This window comes from Labeo rohita, chromosome 7 (assembly GCF_022985175.1).
Source record: "Labeo rohita strain BAU-BD-2019 chromosome 7, IGBB_LRoh.1.0, whole genome shotgun sequence".
NCBI classification, from domain to species: Eukaryota; Metazoa; Chordata; class Actinopteri; order Cypriniformes; family Cyprinidae; genus Labeo; species Labeo rohita.
Genome location: NC_066875.1, coordinates 28,541,926 through 28,564,558, shown reverse-complemented (window position 1 = coordinate 28,564,558; position 22,633 = coordinate 28,541,926). Strand labels below are relative to the sequence as shown.

Sequence of the window (22,633 nt, the reverse complement as noted above, 5' to 3'; positions counted from 1 at the left end):
GGAATGCAATCTTGCCATGAATCCTGATATTTGACTTTAACCAGACATCTGCTACTGTGGAATTCAGAAGACAGCTTACTAAACTAAAGAGTTTCCATCAGCAAAATCAGTCATTTTTGGCTAAACAAGGAAAATAAAAGCAGCACGTCATAAATACTAACTGTGATTTACTAGCTGTGGAAATAAATAGTTGCATTCAGAAACAGTTGCACAATAGGACATACACACAAGGGTAAGAGAGACAGGGAGATGGGTTTGGTTTTCCTTTCCTCATCTGGGATTGGTTATTTTACAGAATACATCAGCTTATGACATGAAGAGCCCACGTTCTTGCTTGTCAGGAGTTAGGTACTTAGATTTCATCTCAGTGCTTAAATAAAGGTAATTTTTTTTTACAAGAGTAGCCTGGCTAGGGTGGCAGTAGAAATCACAAACATCATATCTGGTCAGATTTTATTATATACATTTACTCTCAGTGTTTGTAAACAATGGGTGGCTTATCTCAAATGAGTGGCCTTACGCTGTAGAATATACTGATTAAATCACCTCAAAAGTCAGTTACATGAAGGATGTGAGGGAACCAATAAATAATCCCTCAGAGATACTACAGGAACATGATTCCTGAGCACCTTTAATGAAAGTGACTTTGGAGTTTGTGCCATGGATCTTAATGCTGCTTTCTTCTCCTGCCAGCAATCTGCCCCACTCTAAAAAACTGAGGATGTGCCAATACTGACTTCACCATTTAGACTTCCTGAGTGAAATAGAGAGTGCTAAACATGAGCAATATAAAAGTGAAATTGAGAATGGTTTTAATGACAATGTGTTTTAAATAGCACCGGGCCTCTGTAAGAGGTTTTCATTGTCTCTGCTCATTTGAGCTGTAGCACAGCTGCAGATATTCCCCGTGTGACCTTTCCTTTGTGCATTTTTTTTTTTCTGTTCTTTGATCTTCTATCTGTATCTGTAATCCATGATGGACAGCATACAAGTGCAGTCTTGTGGAAATGGTGGCTTTGCTAAATGTTTAGGAGATTCTTGATGATATACTGCTGAACTATGTGAACGTCATGTGTTGGAGCAATCTTCCTTGTATTCAGGGTCAGTGCTAAAACTGACAGATGAGATCTGTCTGAATGAATGCAGTAGCTCAGTGACCGATCCTCAGGGAACAGCCAAGGGCTCTCCTCACCCCACTGATACTATCTTCTTATTATAAATGTCCTTTTCAGCTGACAATCGCACTTTTCCCTAAGGTCTCTGTATTCAAATAGATAAGTTTGAACCATGGCCAACCAAGGAATTGATTTTCTTTTGCTTTACAAACTGGCAACAACACAGTAATGGTTTGGTTAGAAGAAAACTTTTGATTTGTCATCCCATCATCAACCATTCAAAATTTTAGAGTGGGTAAGGTTTTTTTTAATGTTTTCGAAATAAGTCTCTTACGCTCACCAAGGCATTTATTTGATCGAAAATACAGTATGTTTTTAAACAGTAGTGTGTATAAGGATTGTGACACATGTTTGACTTTAGTTTATTACTCTAATAAAAAGGTATAATCCCCAAATATTCTATTCTCTGCCAGGCTTTTGTTTACTTGGAACAGTCCCTACATTTATCATTCCCTTTCTTCAGCCCTCACTTGACAGGGGAAAGCTGGAAACCTGATCTAGCCTCAACATATATTCATTATTTTAATACACTCAAAATCAAAGTGAAAAAGAAGTAGGCTCTCTGTAAGTAGGCTGTAAATATCAGCAGTAAATGTTTCAGCCCTGAAGTTTGTTGATGTTTCTGGAACATTCCTTAGTAAATATGCTATTGTTTCATTCCAGCAAAGCTTTTCTTCCTTCTGTTCAGATGTGGCTATGATGGCATGATAATGCGTGCATGATCAGTATGCATGATGACATGCAAGGAAACAGACAAAAACAGCTCTCAAATGGTGTGATAGACTTCTCTGGTCTGTTTTTACAGAGTGTTGTTTTTCTGCTCTTTTGTTATGGGCCATACAGCTCATTTATTCACATTGACAGAATGCTTTTAATGTGGTTGTTGAGGTACATGACAGAAAATTTTCTGCGGCGTTATGTAACTTTTGGAAACTTTTAAGTTATGTAAATGCATAGTTTAATGTCTGTTAATTTTCTAAAGGTTTTTTTTTTTTTTGTATTAATCAAAATGTCACAACTCAATCTTCCGGTGAAACAACTTTTCTCTGGTGATGTACGCTGACATTTCCAAACATTTCATTTTTGGTTTACAACAATCGACTGCAAGCTCACATTCAGATCTGCCAGTCAACAACTGATGGATAGAATCAAGTCCCCATCCTACATTTTTTCTTTTTCAATAATCTGCTACTTTCAGATATACAGAAGATAGTCTCTACTTGTGTTTCATTGTGAATTAAAGGAATAGTCAAATAGCACAAATACAAGCTGTATTTTTAATATCTGCATCAATAGCAATATTTATAAAATTATGTTTATAAAGTCTTATTCACTAATCGCAAATGATTCCAAAATAATGTTTTGGTCAATAGGTCTGAGAACCCTGGTTTAGTCAGTGAAATGTGTATGTATTTGGTGCTGTCTGTGATATATAGTCTATTCAATCTGCAGGAAGCCATGCCGGGATGCATCCATACAGTATTGCTGCTGGCCGACAGAGATCTGACTCCACGTGTGGAGAAAACCACTACTACGCAGGTAACGCTCAGTTATTACCCATCATCTGTAACTTGCCATGACATGACAGTAACACTCAAACAATAACAGCTGAAGAAAACATCTGTGTTATGTCCCACATGTGGTGAAGGCTGGTAGGATGGAAAATACAAACACAAATCCATAGTTTACTCTATAGGAGAGGAAATGGAGGTTAGTTTTGACCTTTAGGTCGTGGAGAACAATGTCAGCTTACTGGAGGTTTGTAGTTAGTGCTAAGAGAAAAAAGATAAACGTTTAATAAAATGTAGCTGGAATGGTTCCAGAGCATGTAGAAATAAACCACATCCAAAAGCACCCAAAATCTGGATTTCAGCTAGTTACGCTGTACTCTCTGAGAAATAGATGGCTATTTTAAAACACAAGTGTCTGTACTAAGACGCCGCTTGTGTCTGACACAAATCAGACTGCCAGAGATAGACTCTTGTAGCTACGTAGGAAAGTGCTTCATTTGAGAATGTCACAACAGCTGGACAGATAGTGTAGCCCAGACATCTATCTAAGCTATTAGAGCAGCCATTGTGGCTTCTGAAGTGTGTATGATAGCACTGCAATACATATTTGTCCCCTTTAAATCAGAAGCTAAACTGGATGACTGTTATGTTTGTTTTTGTTTTTGCATCTGTCAGGTGGAGTTGTTGACATCGCTCAAGTCTCTCTGTAAGCATGTGGACATCGCTCAACTCCCAACTGAGTTTGAAGGCACTTTCCCTTATTCCCACAGCAGCTGGATCTGTTTCAGAATGGTGAGAAAATCATCATCTTTATCGTTTGTATGACTGAAGATTGGAATACACTACATGTCTTTTACCTTGAATCTGTTTATTTAGAAGATGTTAAACATGTTAATTTGATGTGCAGTCACATCTATGCATGTATTAGATGTTGTTTGTTTATTAATCTGGAATTACTTGTTCATATATTTCTTTCTATTCTATTTCAGAGGTTGGAGCAGCTGACCAGCCATTGTGAGGATGCTGTGAACCTGCTTCAGAATGCTATCAGCAAACTGGAGTCCACAGTGCTGCCACCTACAGCAGAGGTACTGCAACAGTCAATAAAATGCTTTTCTAAAAGCAGTCCAGCTGAGCAGTCTCACAGAAAATGCTTTGTCCTAGCCCTGTCCATAATGAGTGAGCTGTATATGTTTATGCTGTATACATTTTTGTCAGTTCTTGCATTCCCTGGAAACTAAACTCATAGTGTTGCTATGCTGTATTGTTTAAGGAATGTATATTGTGGTACTTTGTCTGTGATCCACTTAGGCCCCCAAACTCTTGGTTTTAGTTATGTTTACCTAAAATGCAGCCAGAGAACTTTGTATGACTACCTGCATCAGTCAGTTTGACAGTGAACTCTACTTGCATCACCGTGGCACTAAAATCTTCTGAGTCTGAGAGATTTCTAATTCTATTTCCATGAAGTAGAACTGGTGTCAAGTTACGGTGATTTAAAGACTGTTCTATTTAGAAGAGATGTCTAGTTTTAAAAAATAGACTTCAGTTTGTGTGTGGTTGGGGTTAGTGTGTCAAGGCTTTGACTCAGTTGACCTCTGGCTGTCAGTGGAGGTCATGAAGGACCTTTTTATCCACAGGCTTCTGGGGAATAACAGGGCCTTAGGAGAAATAATGATCTCCCAGAGGGGTGTTTATCTGCAGCCATCTTTAAAATCACTTACCAAGGGTTTATTTGAAGAGTAGAATGGAAAGGCAGGAAGGGTCCGGTGGTTAAGGGTATGGATTTCTGCTTGACTTTGTGCTGAATGCTTAAACAGCCCCTCTTGTGGATGAAGTGATGCTTAGATTTTAAATTAATAGAAAACCTAAACAAGTCTCGGCCTGTCCTCTCGTCTCTGCCATTTCTTCTTTGTCTTCTGTCTCTGAACGTGTGCCTTTTTTTGTGTGTCGTTTCACTACAATTTGGAGTTATTTTCTCCCTTTATTTTAAGATAAACCTCACATATGTTCAGTTTTTCATCCTTTTAATAGTTTAATATACAGTGTCTAAGAAGAGTTATAAAGCAGTTCTGTAAACAAAACAAAGCAAATAGGCTATAAAACACAGAAACATCCACTGACATTTGGAATTTGTGTAATTGCTCTAGTTTCATCCCACTTCACACACACATGCTAATTAGGGTGTAGACGTATGACAGTAATTAGGAGATTTTTATCACTTTAAATACTTTTCAGATTCACTCTAAAACAGTTTTAGCTGGGGTTTTTGAGGTTATTTGGTATAATATAACCGTTTCTTGTTAGTGCCTTATAGTCTCCATCTATAGACTCATAGTGTGGTCAGACCACCATCTGGATCATTGGGTAGGTATTATGGATGCTTTTCTGGGTGGTACACACACAAATAGACTTATACACCCCAAAAAAGTATTAACCAAATACTACTACTTAGAGACTCTTTTTTTGTGTCTCTACGATGGCTTTTGTTAATTTATGACCCTTGTGTACTAGCGAGAACCACTTTTAGAAGTGGTTTCAATGCATTTGTCAGGCAATGAAAAGATGAAAAAAATAGACTTAATACTTGATGAGCATGTTTAAAATCATGTATGCTGACGTTCAAAGTAAGTCTCTTTTTTTTGTTTTTAAGGATTAGTTCACTTCAGAATGAACATTTCTTGATAATTTTACTATTTCATCCAAGATGTTTATGTCTTTCTTTCTTTCTTTAGTTAAAAAGAAATTCAGGATTTTGAGGAAAACATTCCCTGATTTTTCTCCATATAGTGGACTTCAGTGGGGATCAACTGGTTGAGGGTCCAAATTGCAGTTTCAGTGCAGCTTTTAAGTAGGGCTACACAATAAATCGCATGCAATATCCATGCACATCTTGTCAGTAAAGCCGGTTCTGTGCTCAGTAATAAATCTCCATCACGTGCGTGCTTTCAGATGGTGCAGCATTTACTACACAGAGCTGTAATTCACTTACAAGCTACGCAAAATCACACAGACAATATCATTGATATTATACATTGATATTATCACATAAGGTATGCAACATTTTTCATAGCATTCTAAGCAGTGATAAAAGCTATGTTGATTAGCACTGCATTATTATATACTTTATTATAATGAAAATCAGAACTCAAACCATATATTGTAGATAAACCATATATTGTCATAGTCGTGTGTTTATTAGTCACGTTGAATCAATGAAAGCAGTTAAATCTGCAATGTAAAAAACAAAAAAACTATTTGTTGAGTCAACTTAAAATAATTTGTTACCCTGCTGCCAAATTTTAAGATATTTGAGTTGACTAAACAAAAAAATTGGTTTGTTAAACTTAAAAGCTGTGTTTGTTACCCGGCTGCCTTAAAATTGTAAGTTGAATCAATTCAAATATCTAAGTTGTTACTTAGTAAAACTTAACATTTCAAGTTGACTGAACTTTTTTTGAGTTGACTGAACTTAAAATTTTAAGGCAGCCAGGTAACAAATTATTTTAAGTTGACTCAAAAATTTTTTTTTTTTACAGTGTATTTATTCAGCTGCAGCGATCGTGATTTCCTGGATTTCTTCTGTGGGGTTTATTTGGAGTTTCTGCACGAGAGCGCCCTCTGGCTTTCGGATGACGCTTTATTACTGATCACAGAACCATGTTTCACTGACAAGATGCATATCGAATATGAATATCGCAGCTTTTCCTAATATCAGTTGCGATATTATCGCAATTTATCGTGCAGCTCTACTTCAAAGGGCACTACACGATCCCAGCCGAGAAATAAGGGTCTTTTCTAGCAAATTGATCAGTAATTTTCTAAAAAAAAATGTATATACTTTTTAACCACAAATGCTCATCTTGCACTAGCTCTGCATCCATGACTTCACGCATTATGCAGTCACAATGGAAAGGTCACGCATGACATAGGCAGAATTACTGACCCGATGTTTACAAAGTATACGTGCAAAGAAAGTAAAAAAACGCCCTTTACAAAAAAAAAAAGCTAAAACAACGATGTCGGATGATTTTGAAATTGGAGGAGAAAATAAGATGGAGTTTTTCATCCCTACCCTACTTTTTTGAGTACACAGACCAATAGCTAACCAGTAACCACGCATGACCTTTCCAGCGCGTGAGGTCGAGCTAGTGCAAGACGAGCATTTGTGGTTAAAAAGTATATACATTTTTATTTTTCAGAAAATGACCAATTGTTTCACTAGATAAGACCCTTATTCATTGGCTGGGATCGTGCAGAGCCCTTTGAGGCTGCACTGAAACTGCAATTTGGACCTTCAACCCGGTATTTTCCATTGAAGTCTACTATATGAAGAAAAATCCTGGAATACTTTCCTCAAAAATCATAATCTTTTTTCGACTGAAGAAAGAAAGACATGAACATCTTGGATGACATAGGGGGAGTAAATTATCAGGAAATTTAAATTCTGGAGTGAACTAATCATTTAAGAAATTATTCAGCACGGATGCATTTAATTGATCAAAAGTGAGAGTTTAACTTGTTACAAAAGTTTTCTCAGGCCATTTACACTGGTGCGTTTTAAAATGAAAGTGATCCTCATCTACTCTGGCATTTTCACTACGTTTCAGAAAAGATCTCTGTCCACACTACACAACCGAAAACACAAGTCACGTACCATTCAAAATGAGCATGATGTTATTGTTTACACCGTCATCAAGGATACGCAGAGCGAATGTGGGCAGCCACACCGTCGTTTTCAAAAGTCTCTGTTTTGGTCCGTTTACACTGAAACACATCTCCTGACTTTTCAAACTAAAACAGCATATGCAGTGTTTTCGAAGTCTCCGTTTTCGAGGGTAACCGTTTTAAAACGAAAACACTCTAGTGTAGTGTAGCCTCATTTTAAAAAATACTGTTCTTTTGAACTTTGTATTCATTTAAGAAATCCTGAAAAGGTATGTTTTCTACTAAAATAAATTACATTTTAAAAAATATTTCAAAATCGAAAACAGTTGTTTAAAATTTTAATATTTCACAATAATACCAACCTCTAACTTTTGAGTGGTGCTGTATACTCACACAGCTGTTTTGTTTTATTTAGAGTGGGTTGGACCCTCATGGGATCTGTGGTGTTGAAATCAGATAACCAGCCAACTTATATTATGAATTAAACATAGTTGCTGTGCATCTCTGCTGTGAATTTGGTAACTTTTGCTCTATCATTATGCTGTATCTACACCAAAGGGGGTCAACATATAAAGTGCAAAACAAGTGTTATATTTTACAGAATAAAATCCAGCAACACCCGAAGGTGTGGCAGTTATGCACATTACACATTGTATGGTATCTTAAGCTCATTTGATCATTTAATGAGTACAAACATGAGCTGGTATTAGATGAAGGAGGTGTAGATATCATTTAATGAATAATAATGCCTATGTGCGTGAGAGTTTGTACAGGTAATGTGTGCTGCTGTTAAAGCCGCAGATATTACTCTCTGTGTCGAGGGAGTTTGTGAGACAGGAGCATAATGATGGGGTGTGTGTTTGTGCTGGAGAAGGGACAGATATTACTCGGTGAGAAAAGTAGATGTGTATATGTAATAATGAGGTGTATGGGAATGTGTGTTCCTGTAGAGGAGTGTCTGTGTTTTACAGTAATGAATGTGTGTGTTTGTATGTTTGCAGGAGGCACAGATCTTATTGTGTAAGTACAGAGAGTTGATGAGGACTGTTCTGGAGGACAGCAGGTTGGTGCGCCTACAGTTAGAGGGAGGAGCCGCCCTGTCCCGTTTGCGAAAAGAAGAGACCAGCGTCAGTCTGACAGAGGACTACAGGTGAGACAAGATCATACAGAAAACACCTAGACACGTCACAAAAGTTAGGTAACCTAATTATGCCATCTCCTAAGATACCTTGTTTTGGTCATGTTTTTTGTAGGAAGGCCAATTCCAGTAAGGATGCTGCCTAAATAGGCAGCAGGCAGCGAGGCAGTTCAGGTTTTGGAACTAAATCATACTATTATGAAAGACATGAGAATGACAAACAAAGAGAGGGATAATGAGAGAGGAAAAAAAAGTGTTGAGAGCGTGGGAGAGCATTTTCAGTCCTCTGATGATCAGGGCTGGGTTCAGCGTGAGATTGAGGGAGTGTGAATGTTATTTCCCACAGCTGAGCCAAGAGAAAAGTCTTTATCTGCACACAATCATTTCATCCTGAAGCATGCACACATAATCTCAGAGCTAAACAGACACCAGTATGCGCATGTGTCTGTCTCTGATAACATAGTATGGTTTGGATACAGCAGAGCTGTGGTGCTGCTTCCTGTTTGATTTTGCTTATAACACACAGGCATGTCTATGCTGGCTTGCTCAAGTGCACTTTCAAAGCCTCCTGCTCAGACACAAACACTCAAGCCTGGTGTTTGTGAGGGTCTCTGCTGATAAAGACCCGGTGGGTTGCTCATTGAGGCTGAGGGTTTGGATGTAGGTTTCCCACAGTCTACTTAATAAACATGCAAGGGGCAAGCATCTCAACCAGCCTCTCTGGTTCTGTAACCTGATTTATTGTCAGCCTTGTCATCTCCTTTCCTTTTGTGCCTTTCAAATTAGGTGAAATTATAGTTTAAAGGCTGCGCATGTACTTCAGGATGCTCAGTTGATGGCTAACAAATGCCAAAATGAAACCTTAGCTGTCTGAGCCGCTCACACACAAATGCATCACCTGAATGATGACAGACACACAAAGAGCTCAATCTCACAGGTGTGACTGAGTCTAAAGTGCTTGACAATAGTGAACAAATCCGACCCTTTTTTCTGCCTTTTTCCGTTCATGATACTGACTTCTTCCCTCACACATAATCCCTTTCAGTCTAGACTTTGTCTTTTTAACACTTTCTTTGGATCCTATAGGTGAACTATGACCCCTTCCTTTTTTAACCTACTAGAATGATTGTTGTTACTCACTGGTGGTCCTACAATCTGCAGATTTTTGTTTCAAATAAACATAAATAGGAAATTTCATCTTGTTTATCCTTCTTTTTTCTCTTGTCTATAGTCTTTGTCAAACAGCATTATATATACTAATAGTAATAAGAATAATGAGCAAAATAATTGTCACCATTAAAGGATTAGTTCACTTCAGAATTAAAAAAAATTGCTTCTCCGTTCAGCCTGAGGCTTTTGGTGTGAAAGGGATTTTACATTTGCCAAAAATAGAACTTTTTAAATGTAAAAAAAAGCAAGCCCTGCCCAGATTTAAAAAGTAATTTAAAAAGGAAGCAAAAGTAATGCAACACCTTATTTTCCATAAAAAGTAACTTAGTTACTATTTTAGGGAGTTACGCAGTATTGTAATGCATTACTTTTAAAAGTAACTTTCTCCAGCACTGCTTATTCCTCGGCTGGGATCACGTAGAGCCCTTTGAAGCCCCATTGAAACTGTAATTTGGATCTTCAACCTGTTGGCCACCATTGAAGTCCACTATATGGAGAAAAATCCTATAATGTTTTCCTCAAAAACCTTAATTTCTTTTCAACTGAGGAAAGAAATACATCTTAGATGACATGGGGGTGAGTAAATTATCAGTAAATTTTATTTCAGGAAAGAACTAATCATTTAATCCCTAAAAAAGTGAAGAAAATGATGATTAGAAACTATAACATTTAATTTAATAACAGTAATAATTGGCAATAAGCATTATATCATTTTTATGTAGTGCTTAATGTTGACTGTTATTTCTAATTATTTGTAGTATATTATCATGTTTAATTTAATTAAATAGTTTGTAAAATAGAGACTGCAGATATCTGCTGTATATGCTAATATATAGAAACACATTTAATCACAAATGTGTTTATTTATTTTGTCTCTATCAAACACAGTTAATCAACAGTGCTATGAATGCTTCATTGAGCTGATAATGAGGGCTTCTGATTTTTCATACATATATCCTTAGACTCTTATCTCTCTCTCTCTCTCTCACTCTTTTGTCGTTGTCCTGCTGGAATGTCTTTGATATCTCCTGCATGCTGTGATAACCTGTGTTTGCTCTGGGTGTATGCTGTGAATAATTGGTGGGTTTTGGACTGATTCTGTGGTCACTGATTTGCCTCTCATTGTGTGTAATACTCAGATTGTTTTCCCTAAAGTTCACCCCAAATTTAAATTCAAATATCATTTACTCACCCTCATGTCTTTTCCGAAATTATGTTACTTTTGTTCTTCTGTGGAACTATGTTGCAGCTCTTTTCCACACGCTGAAATGAAATAGGAACTAGGGCTGTCAGCCTCCAAACAAGCAAAACACAGTGGAAATAACTATATTTTAAAATGTGAATATGCATGTATGTGTATCTAACAGCAGGGGGCACAGTTCAGTATGGCTGTGTTGTTATGCATGTGCCACATGTCTGTCTGCATTACTAAGTCTTACTGCTTGAATTAGTGTTTTGGCAGTCAAAATGAGAATGTGGCACTCTTCTAAAATATTTCTGTATTGTAATATTGACATTGGTGTTATGTTTGGATCAGAGAGTGGATCAGTCTTTGACTGAGTTAGCTGGCATTTCGTTGAGGGGAAATGTTGAATAAATGTTTGACTTGAGCACAATACAGTATTGTGTTGGTGAACTACAGCAGTGATGAAGTCATACAGTAGACATCAACCTCTGCTGCTGTGCAACAGTGTGGATTGTCAGTGTGTATCACAGCGCTGGCAATACACACAAATACACAAAAATGCATCTTTACTCATATTTCTTCACAATTGTGCATTTAAAGAAACACACAATTCCTCACACACTATTTGTACACTTATCACAGTAAACATTCAATGACTTCTCCCACAGTTTCTCTCTTTTACAGTCTTTTTCTTTTCTCATACAACACACACACAGAGGCTCCAGCTCTGCTCCATACTGACCATTCTGTAAAACCAACTTGCACATCTAATTGCATTCCATCTCTAAAATCAATTCCATCCCTGTCCAATCAGTACATTCTGTAAGGCTGTCTTAGCCAATGAGATGAGAGTTCTACAAGAGTGTTTCAGCCAATGAGATGTGAGTCCTGCAGTCAGTGTTTTCTCCAAGCTCAGATGCTTGCAGTTTCTCTCAGGGATTAGAACCAAACTCAAGACAATATGTAGACTAAATTTAATATGCTAAAGAAATCCTGTTGGTGTGTTTTAGAGATTCCATCGAGAATGCGGGCCTTCTGTATAACCAAGTGGACGAGTTGGTTCACAGACTGGTGATGCTGTCCAACAAATGCACACAGGAACTGGAATTCATAATGGAGTTTAAGACTCTGGAGGAGGGATTCAGAGAGGTAAGGACTAAAGTTTTGCACTTGCTGTTATGAACTGTATGAAAATAACAGCTGTGTCTGAGACTTTTGATTTAATTGTCATACTTTATTATAAAAATCCACCGTTTCAATGTGGATTTATAAAGACTAAGAGTTCTACGAGGTTAAAATTCAATTCTGAGACGATTGTACATTCTTGATTATTTGGATAATAACAAATTTCTTAAGCAAATGCATTTCTTATTAGAAAGAAAATCCAAAAATGAAGTATTTGCATGGGTAGTCTCACACTTTTGAACTCCATTTGGGCAGTTTATGTCTTCAAGGATTATTCTTAGCAGTGTTTTTCTTGTGAATTTACTTTATAAACATAGTGACTACTGTACTGATGTGCTGCACACAAGCACACTAACTCACAAACGGCCTTACTAAGCTACACACTGACCTGGTGATTTATTCCTCTGATTGTTTTAATGGATGATTGTGCCCAGCAGGCAGAAAGAGGGGAAAAAATCCTGTTGGCATGGATATAGTGGAAGCTGCTGAAACATATTAGTCAAGCACACACACATTCATACACATTATGAGAAAGTGTAATCTAGCACCATAGCATCTGTATCAGATGACGGACACGTGATTGGTGTGTTTGTGTGCTTATGTTTCAGTCTACTGCCAAAGTCTATACTACCGCAGAGAACGAAGTGCATAAATAAGTGTCCTTCTAGGCGGAACTAAAAGAGTAAAGCTGGACTGTCGCAGGAATAACAGTTTGTATGTATATGCTGTCTTTTAGGTGAGTCAGTGGATAGAAGAAGTGGGCGAGTCTCGTCTGCAGACACTGAGTGAGCTGGAAGATTCCTTGGAGCAGTTACATCATAAACAGACTGTCTTCAGAGAGTTTTACACAGCTGCATATGTATGTCAACTCTTATTAAACTTGTTTTACACAGCCCTTTTCACCCCTTGCCACAGCATCTGCATGCTTTTTATTTTATTTTATTTTTTTATTTTTGGCATAGCCCTTGTGTTTTCTTAGCAGAAGCCTTATGATGTTTTTATTTGAGCTGAACGGTAATATTTTACAGCAGGTGTCAAACATTTGCTTTATTATGTCAACACGAGCCTGAAGAGCATTTGTAACTGTTTAAATGTAGTCACCTCAGTCGCACCCTCTGTTTTCATACCAGTACACTGTGTAATTCTGGGTGTGTGTGTGTTCAGGAGCACTGTAAGAGCGGTGAAGCTCTGCTCAAACGCTTAGAGAAGTGGGAAGACGTCTCTTCTGCTGAGCTCCAGGTGTACGAGGTGAAAGTACGCTCATTCTGGGTGCATCTACATGATTTTTCCCAGCGAGTGGAGGAAACCAAGGATAAAATTGACAAGACTGTTCGACTCTACGAGTTCTTTGACAAGGTGAGTGGTCAGTGGTTGCTCATTATATAATTTGAACTCCTCTGCTGTTCTCTGGCTGTTTAGGCTTTACATCTTAAAATTATTATTATTTTTTTTTTTTTACATCATATTATTTGTTGTGCTTCTAGTAATGAACTTGGACACCATGTAGCTGTATTCTTTGGGTAATACAGCAAAGTTGTGAGAAGTTTTTTCTCGATTTGGAGAATAGATTACTTAAATATGAAAATTCTGTCATCATTTACTCACCCCCTTGTTGTTCCAAACCTGTAGGATTGTCTTTTATTTGTGGAACTCAAAGGAAGATGTATTTGTTTTTCCTTCATACAGTAAAAGGACCCCATTTAAGTTTTGAAAGATCTTCTGTTGTGTTTTACGGTAGAAAGTAAGTCATACAATTATGACATGACATGAGGAAATAATGACAAAAAATTTTATTATTGGGTGACCTATCCCTTTAATTACATGTACTCGATTGTTTGAGACTTTACTAGATTCAATTATTGGTTTGGTGGATAATTGGAGATTACTCGGTGTACCAGTACTGCTTTCTAACTATAAGGTGTGAACATTGCTGAGAATTTTTACTTAATACTTAAATTATTAAAATTGTGGTTATTCTAACCTATCTTATGTCTAACCAGTACAGTTTAGTCAGTTTAGATTAGTTGTGCATTAGCTGTTTTCCATTCTTCGATGAATGTTTATTTGGCCAGATATAGTTTATTATTTCACTTAAAGTTTTGCACTTCTGTTATCTTTCGCTGAATTGTTCTGTCAGCTGTAATGTCGTTTTTTTTTTTATATCATAAGTCACGTCATAGGTTGTTCTTACAGAACGCATTCTTTTTTTCCAAAAAATGATTGAGGTTTCAGTTAATTTCATTTAGTTTCAAAATCTAGTTAAGTCTAAATGTAGTTTCGCTATAATCAGGTAGGCTCGGCGACCCCCTAAGTAGCTCTGGCGACCCCTGGTGGGGGTCATGACCCCCAAGTTTTGAAATCTTGTCTAATTGAACACTATTTGTCTTCTAGTGTTTAAATGACATCAGATGGATGTTAAAACAACATGTTTTCTTCTTATAATCAGAAGAGATAATATAGTCTTATAGTCAAAGGAACTTTTAAAAAATGAAAGCCTGTCCTACCTTTCTCATTTTTCCAGTTTCTCAAACAATAATAAAACCTTTAGAATTAACAGATAATTTGATATCAAAATTTTAGTGTCAATGGAAGACTTTTATGTGTTTTTTTTCATCGAACTCAAGTTTCTTTGAAAAGAATACAGTGTTTCTAAAGCACCAGCTATTACGGAAATCCCTGACTGGCAGTGATGTCAGGCAAACAAACACATTCACACACGCACAAACACACATGCACAATTGTCTCTGCGATCAGACCATTGTGTTTTTCCTTTGCGGTGACACTGGGCGAGTGTTGAACGCTTTAGTCTGTCTTCAGTGTTTCCCCCTGAGCCCCTGCAGGGACAGATGGTCTTGTTGGCTGACCGCTATCAGATATTGTCATTAGCATAATCATAGTGCTCTTTCCTGACTCATCAGATCATCCATACACAGACCTCTTGCCCTGTTGGCATGGCGACCTCATCCAAGTCCTGTCCTGCCGTCTGTTGGCATATTGACAAAAGTTGTCAGTGTAGTTGTGTATTAATAAAGGCTTTTGATTGTGTATAAATCAAAAGCTGGCTTAGTTTACATATAACCGTCAGTCTCCGACGGATCACATTTACACATTTATCCTTTGAGTCTTTGTTTCGCTGTGTTAAGATGCGCCATGACACTTTTGGAACGCACTGGCGTCATCCGACTGGCTTACATGAATGCTTACTCATGCCACCTGTACGTTCACACCCATTCCTGTGCATGTAATTACATGGTTTTGATTAGACTCATGAACTGAATAACACTGGTGGTTGTGTATTCATTGTATAACAGTATACAGATGTGTATTAGCCATTATATGCATATGAATGTATATGTGTGTGTGTGAGAGATCATTGACAGTGCAGAGTCTCTGTTATGTTTTTCTGTAAGTTGTGAGTGACCACATGCTGGACTTGATTTGTCTTCGATGACAGACTGGCTCATCCCAGATTTAGAAACTGACTGTTTGAGTGTGTTGCCTAGCAACCGATCCGAACACGGCTGATGAGCCGACCAGTGTGGATTGTGGTCATCAAACACAATGGTTATGCTATGACAGCTGAGGCTCAGCCAAACCACAGGACATGAGACTCTATTCATATAACACGACAACATGAATGAATAAGGTTTCTGTGGTCACAGAAGACCTGAAAAAACACAGAACTTTAAAATTGTGATTTTTTTCATTCATGGAAACGTCATGGAAATTTACCAAATCTCAAAAGTTGCCAAAATATCTGTAGCAAATGTAAAATTTTTCTGTAGTAAATAGAATCTATCTAGTTTCTAGAATATAACAGATCTAGAAATCTAGTTTTGTTCTAAAATATAACAGTACTGTTTAAAAGTTTGGGGTCAGTACCATTTTTAAATGTTTCTGAAAGGAGTATCTTATGCTCGCCAAGGGTTCAGTTATTTGATTATAAAAAAAAAAGTAATATTGTGAAATATTTTTATATTTCTAAAATAACTATTTTCTATTTTAATATATTTTAAAGTGTATTTTATTCCTGTGATGACAGAGCTGAATTTCCAGCAGCATTACTAGTTTTTGGTGTAATTTAATGTTTTATTATTATTATTATTATTATTATTATTATTATTAATGTTGCTTCTTAATTTTTTTTAGAAACATTGTATATTTTTCATGATTCTTTGGTTAACAGAAAGTTCGAATTAAATTTTAATCCTTCGTAAGATGTCTTTAATTTCACTTTTGATCAATTTAATTCTTGCTGAGCAAAACTACTTATTTCTCTAAAAGCAATAATAATAATAATAAAAACTGGCCCCAAACTGGTAATGTATGATTTTTCTAAATCAGCTAGAAGTGTCTTTACTTTCGCTTTTGATCAATTTAATACATCCTTGCTGTGCAAAAGTGCTTATTTCTTTAAAAATTATAAAAATTAAAAATGGCCCCAAACTGGTAATGTATGATTTTTTTTTTTTTCTAAATCAACTAGAGATGTCTTTTACTCTTGACTTTTAATCAATTTAATTCATCCTTGTTGAGCAAAAGTACTTATTTCTTTAAAAATGGTAAAAATTAAAAATGGCCCCAAACTGGTAATGTATATATATTTTTTTCTAAATCAACTAGAGATGTCTTTTACTCTTGACTTTTGATCAATTTAATTCATCCTTGTTGAGCAAAAGTACTTATTTCTTTAAAAATGATAAAAATAAAAATAAAAAACTGGTCCCAAGCTAGAAATGTATGATTTTTTTCTAAATGAGCTAGAAGTGTTTTGTGTGTGAGTTCAAAAACAAAACAAAACAAAGCAATCCTGTAGAATTGAAAGACATTTCACTTTTGTGTGACCTAAAAGGTTTCACTTCAAAATAAACATCTGAAGTAAGTCAGTGAGTGTTTTTTAAATGAATGAATTTACTCTGACCTTACTGGGCACTTTATGAGCTTACTGACACACATTGGGTGACAAACATAATATTGACAATCTATTGTCTGGATCAGAGCCCTGCAGGCAATCACAGCAGCCAGCAGTGCAGAAAGTGACAGCGAAGCTGTGAGCATCAGGCCAGTGATACAGCCTGAGGCACAGCAGACAGTAGAGCCCAGTGTGTGAGACCCAGTCCTTTCTACTCCAGATGGTCTGTGTGTGTGTATGAGGGCAGCGAGTGAAGAATCACAGAGATGATGTCTGATGGAAGGATAAGGGCAAACTGACTGTATTGACTGTAATGCTCATCTTTGTAAGCCAGTGTGGGACTATTGTCTGAGAAGATTCTATTTTCAGTTGCCTCTTGCGTTATATTTTAAATTCATTCAAACATATTAGTGTTTAAAAATGCAGGGTGTCACTCATCTCTATAATGTTACTAATAAACTCATTTCCTCTTTTGTAATACATAGTTTTAAGCCTAAGCACATACAGTCAGACATTGCAAGTCAAAGGAAATGGCACCTACATGTTGTCATTATAATGATAATACAACAGTACAACTGAATTAACGCACTACAGGCTTCTGCTCAGAGAGGATGAGCATATTTATGCCCTCTCACAGTGAATGTAAATGGGTGAAACTCACAAAGACATGTATAAATCACATTTTACCCCGAAATCAAAAGAAAAGAATTCAAATAAAAAAAATGTATTCTGCATTCCAAGTAATATCAAACTGTAGTTGGGTTGTTTTGATTAAATAATAATAACTTGAAAAATACAGCTAACTTACACAATAAAACACAATAAAAACATAATAAAACATAATAAAAAACATCATTTATAAAAATGTATAAAAACTGAGTTACCTGTTTTTGCAAATTGCAAACTCTTCATATATATATATATATATATATATATAATTAAATTATATTTTTATTTATAAATAAAAAATATATATATATATACACTATTTTTAAAAAGTTTTGGGGTGCATATGATTTTTAAATTTTTCCAAAAGATGTTGCCTATGCTTTCCAAGGCTTCATGTATTTGATCATAAATACAGGGGAAAAAAACAGTAATAATAATAACAAACAAACAAAAAAATACAGCTAACTTGCACATTACAACACAATAAAAACATAACACAATAAAAAACATGATTGATGAAAATGAGTTATCTATAAAAAATTAATTATAAAAAAATATATACACTACTGTTAAAAGTTTTGGGTGTACACATACACAAATTAATTAATTACATGTTTAATTTATTCATTCATTTATATTATTATTTATTTTTTGGCATAAAGAAATGTCTACTTTAAGATATTTTATTTGTGGTCTTATTTCATGACAGTTAAGTCATTTTCCCCTCCAATTTTTAATGCATCTGTTTTATTTTTTTATTATTTATTTTTTTAAATTGATTATATATATATATATATATAGCAAAAATAATTTTAATACAACTCTGAAAACCACGTTGATTCTCATTAATGTAATAGATCATTAATATTTTTAGTGTATTACAGAAAATACTTTCTAATTGTATTCAGATAAAGCTATTTCTATAAGTACTAATATGAAGTATACATGCATTACTATTTCACATTACAGTGTCTACAAAATAGGATTAATTTTCTTCACACAAAATGTTTCTTGTTTTATTTATTTATTTATTTTTTGCACATGAAAGAAATATATTTTATTCAAAAATAGAGTAATTTGTCATTGGATCAAATCCAGCAGTGACTCATGCAGCAGTTGTTGTATAAGAATAATGTGTGTGTATGTGTGCAACATACTGTGAGCGGTTGAGTATTGATCAGGTTATTGATACTCCCATGTCTCCAAGGAATGAAGCCTTTCCCCACACGCCTTCTGCTGCTGTTTTCCTCTAATCCATCTCTAAATGAATTTAGTCAAGCTTACAGCTTGTTCAACCATACAGGTGTTACATAAAGAACTAGTAAAAACACAACCTTGCTGCACCTCACATAATTATACCAGTCACTTCATTGGTGTGTGTGTATCTGTGTGTTTATGAATCATCTACTGGGCCTCATTTCACCCTTCCCATCACCGCTCTGGATTTTTTCACTCCATTCACAAGGTCCCGTTAGCAACAGCGTGCCAAGTTTCAGCCATCGCTCTGCCGTCTTTCCTTTGCCCTTTCTGGTGAGGGGCTTTGTAGTGTTGTTGACAGACACCCTCCTGTCCCATCCCCCCCTTCCCTCTCTGCCCTCTACCCCCTCCGCCTCCTCTAGTGAAGTTGCTGGGGCAGACCCATCTGGTATTTAGACTTGCATTTGCCTGTGAATAGCAGGGAGGTGGGGAGAGGAGGGGAGTGGGCGCCACTGGCTCTCTCTCTCAGTTACTTTGTCATTTTGAGAGAGAGAGAGAGAGAAAAAGGATGACCGCCGCCGCTCCGTGCTCCGGTCATGGGACCACCAGCGTCTTAGCCGAGCAGGAAAACGGATATAGCCATGGAGAGGTAGGAGTTTAGAGTAGCATTATACTGATTATAACAAGATCGTCTGACTGATATGTGGTACTTTTAATGATGCACAGGAAGTTTGTTTTGTTTTTTAATCTTTGAAGGCTTGTCAAGGCTTATGTTTTTACTGTAACAGATGTTCTTTCTCAATGAGAGGCTTTTATAATTGAAGGGCCAACTTAAAACACTTTTGAATGAAGCTCTTCTGGTGTCCATGGAGAGTTTCTTACTCTTCACTCAATCTCCACCTACTTTCTGGCTCTTTTCAATCCCCTGTTCATTCATGCACTGGTGAAGTGTGTATGTGAGGGGAGCTCAGGCTGTAAGTGTGTGAACTGCAGTGTTTTTAATAGAGTTTCCTCTCTGCATGTGGTATTGACCAACATTTCTCACACAGCTTAGATTGGAGTTTGGTGCCCTGGGCAAATGGCCACATCGGGGGGTTTATGCCATCCATTATCTCAGTGTAACTCCACACCTTGTTAGTCAGATCATTATGGAAGTGGATTACTTTACAACAGCTTTGCCCCTGGAGCATGTTTCGAAGAGGGATGATCTGCACACAGACCTAATATATTTTGTCACTCAGATCATCTTAGGTGACTTGTGTGATCGTGACATCAGTGTGTCTTTACTCACTTTCCAGCCCACAGGACATTTCTACTGTTGCGTGTGTTGGACTGTTTGCATTATGAAGCATCCTGTAGTGTGATGTGATACTTTGGAAGTGATATATCACTGTTGATTCCTTGAAGACTACACGGGAAGTACGACTTTCCAATGCATTTGTTCAAATGCAGTGATGCAGTGATAATCTACAATGCGGTTCTTTTAAAAAAATATATATATTCAGCATATTAGCATGGTAGTGTACATTTCCTGTCACCCATGGTGCATTTCAATCTTTCAGCAAATTATGTGTGTAACTGTCTTTCATGTTATTTAGTTAACATCATCTTTAGTGTCTAAATGAATGTGTCTGTAGAAATGGAGCCCTATTCATACCTGTACACACACTGTAATAAGACAAAGGTGCTACACCTCACTGGGAAGCTATAGGAGTAGCCTATCATGAGGGTGTTTTTCTGGAAATAATTATGTAATTGCTTTTAGTTTCCAAAGCTTTCATTAATGTATTTTTGTCCTGACCAAACAGTTTCTCTGTGTGACAGTAAGAGCTTTGGTTAGGGTTTGCCTCTCAGCGTTAACCCTCAGTTATCACTGAGTAAATGTTTCAGTAAATGAAACAGTGATATACATAGTGTTTGAAGAATACTGTTATTATTCTGTCAAATGCAGAGTACTGAATGATACTGACCAAAGAGATCAGGGGTCAGCTGCTGGTAGAAGTTGTAACTACATCATCTGGTTTACAAACAACTTTCTCTATTGACACCCATTCAAATTAGCTGTGCATTCTGTTTTTAAATAGATTTTAAAAGTTCTGGTGGATATTTAGTTGATTCTTTTGACTGTTTAGTAGTATAATAGCTTACCACTTAAGACAGAACACTTATGCTGATGATACATGGTGCAACTTATTGAGCAATGTTGCCAGACAACTTTGGGCAATGCTGACGTCATTGGGCATCCAGGTGATCCACGTTGGATGTAAATGAAATTTGTTACCCATCCTCAATGAGAAAGTGCCCAAGCAGCAATGCTCAAAAAAAGTTGACCAGCAAAACTGATCAGAAAGTTGCCCTGTGTATCATCAGCCTTAGCGTGCTTAGAGTCAAGCGCATAGCTTATTAACGTATACACTTTTCAAAGTAGTGTGCATGAACAAAAGCAATTGACACAGTATCTGTACTATTTCTCTCTAGAATTTATAGTTGAAAAAAATGTCTCTTAACTCCTTCACACAAGCACTTCTCAACACCGATTTATTGTTGTTGTCGACTTGAGTAGTTTGTTGCTGCTGTTGTTTGTTCTCATCTGTTTATTTTTCAGCTGTTAAAGTGATAGTTCACCCCAAAATCTGCCATTAATTACTTACCCTCATGTTGTTCCAAACCCGTAAGACCTTCGTTCATCTTCAGAACACAATTTAAGATATTTTTGATGAAATCCTAGAGGTTTCTGACCTTCAGTCCTACTATGTTCAAGGCCCAGAGAAGTAGCAAGAACATGGACAAAATAACCATGTGACATCAGAGGTTACATCGTAATTTTACAAAGCTGTGAGAATACTTTTTGTGCACAAAAAAGCAAACAAACAAAAATAACGACTTTATTCAACCATTCTTGTTGATGTGCGTCGTGGTACTCTTGATAATGGCGGTAGACGTTAACTCAGGGGAGAAGAATTGTTGTATAAAGTCGTTATTTTAGTATTCTCGTAGCTTCATAAAATTACGGTTGAACCACTGATGTCACATGGACCGTTTTGACAATGTTTTTGGTACTGTTCTGGGCCTTGAACGTGTCAGTTGTGTTGCTGTCTATGTAGGGTCAGAAAGCTCTCGGATTTCATTAAAAATGTCTTAATTTGTGTTCCAAAGATGAACAAAGGTCTAACGAGTTTTAAACGACATGAGGGTGAGTAATTAATGACAGAATTTTTAAATTTTTGGGTAAACTATTAATTTAAACAATGAGCAAGGTCATTGTTGCCACCTTGTGGACTAACTTTTTAGTGCAAAAACATGAAAAGTACAAAATAGATGCTTTTTGCCATTAATTAACTGACATTTGTGTCTCTTCTCATTTAAAAACACCAGCAACTATTGTGAGAGATCTGCACTGTAGTTAAACACAGATGTAGACACATAAACAGATGCTTCTGTTTGAGACTCTTCAGAGAAAGAGTTGATTTTAGACTTCTTTTGGGAGTGAGGAAGTCAGTAAAGCACAAAACAGGGATTCAGACTGATCCCTGTTTAATTGGTTAAGAGAATGCAGGTGACTGCTTTGACATAGTCGGACCCCTGAATGGAAAACTCATTATCCAGTCACCTCTAGCATATGCCGGTCCCACTGAGCGTGTGTGTGCATTTATGACCCTACTTACTGAAGAGCCTCTCCTTGTTTCTTTTCTCCTCATCATCCATTTCTTCACTAACATTTATAGACTAATGGATGTGCTTTCTCTTCATGCTGCTTGACTGGGCCTGAGGCATGTGCCCCCCATGTAGACCGCCATTTCTGGACAGTTCCCCCCAAAAACA

At 36.7% G+C, this 22,633-nt stretch overlaps 1 protein-coding gene across 3 annotated transcripts in view; it reads left to right on the top strand.

Annotated features, from left to right (window-relative positions):
- plekhg4 (pleckstrin homology domain containing, family G (with RhoGef domain) member 4) overlaps positions 1-22,633 on the top strand; it is a 67,577-nt gene that overhangs the window by 27,159 nt on the left and 17,785 nt on the right. For all 3 annotated transcript variants that reach the window (XM_051116138.1, XM_051116136.1, XM_051116135.1), the window contains exons 7-13: positions 2,628-2,714; positions 3,362-3,478; positions 3,676-3,774; positions 8,356-8,504; positions 11,859-11,997; positions 12,770-12,892; positions 13,198-13,389. In XM_051116138.1, the coding sequence (XP_050972095.1) occupies positions 2,628-2,714; positions 3,362-3,478; positions 3,676-3,774; positions 8,356-8,504; positions 11,859-11,997; positions 12,770-12,892; positions 13,198-13,389 (906 nt within the window). The remainder of the gene's footprint in view (positions 1-2,627; positions 2,715-3,361; positions 3,479-3,675; positions 3,775-8,355; positions 8,505-11,858; positions 11,998-12,769; positions 12,893-13,197; positions 13,390-22,633) is intronic.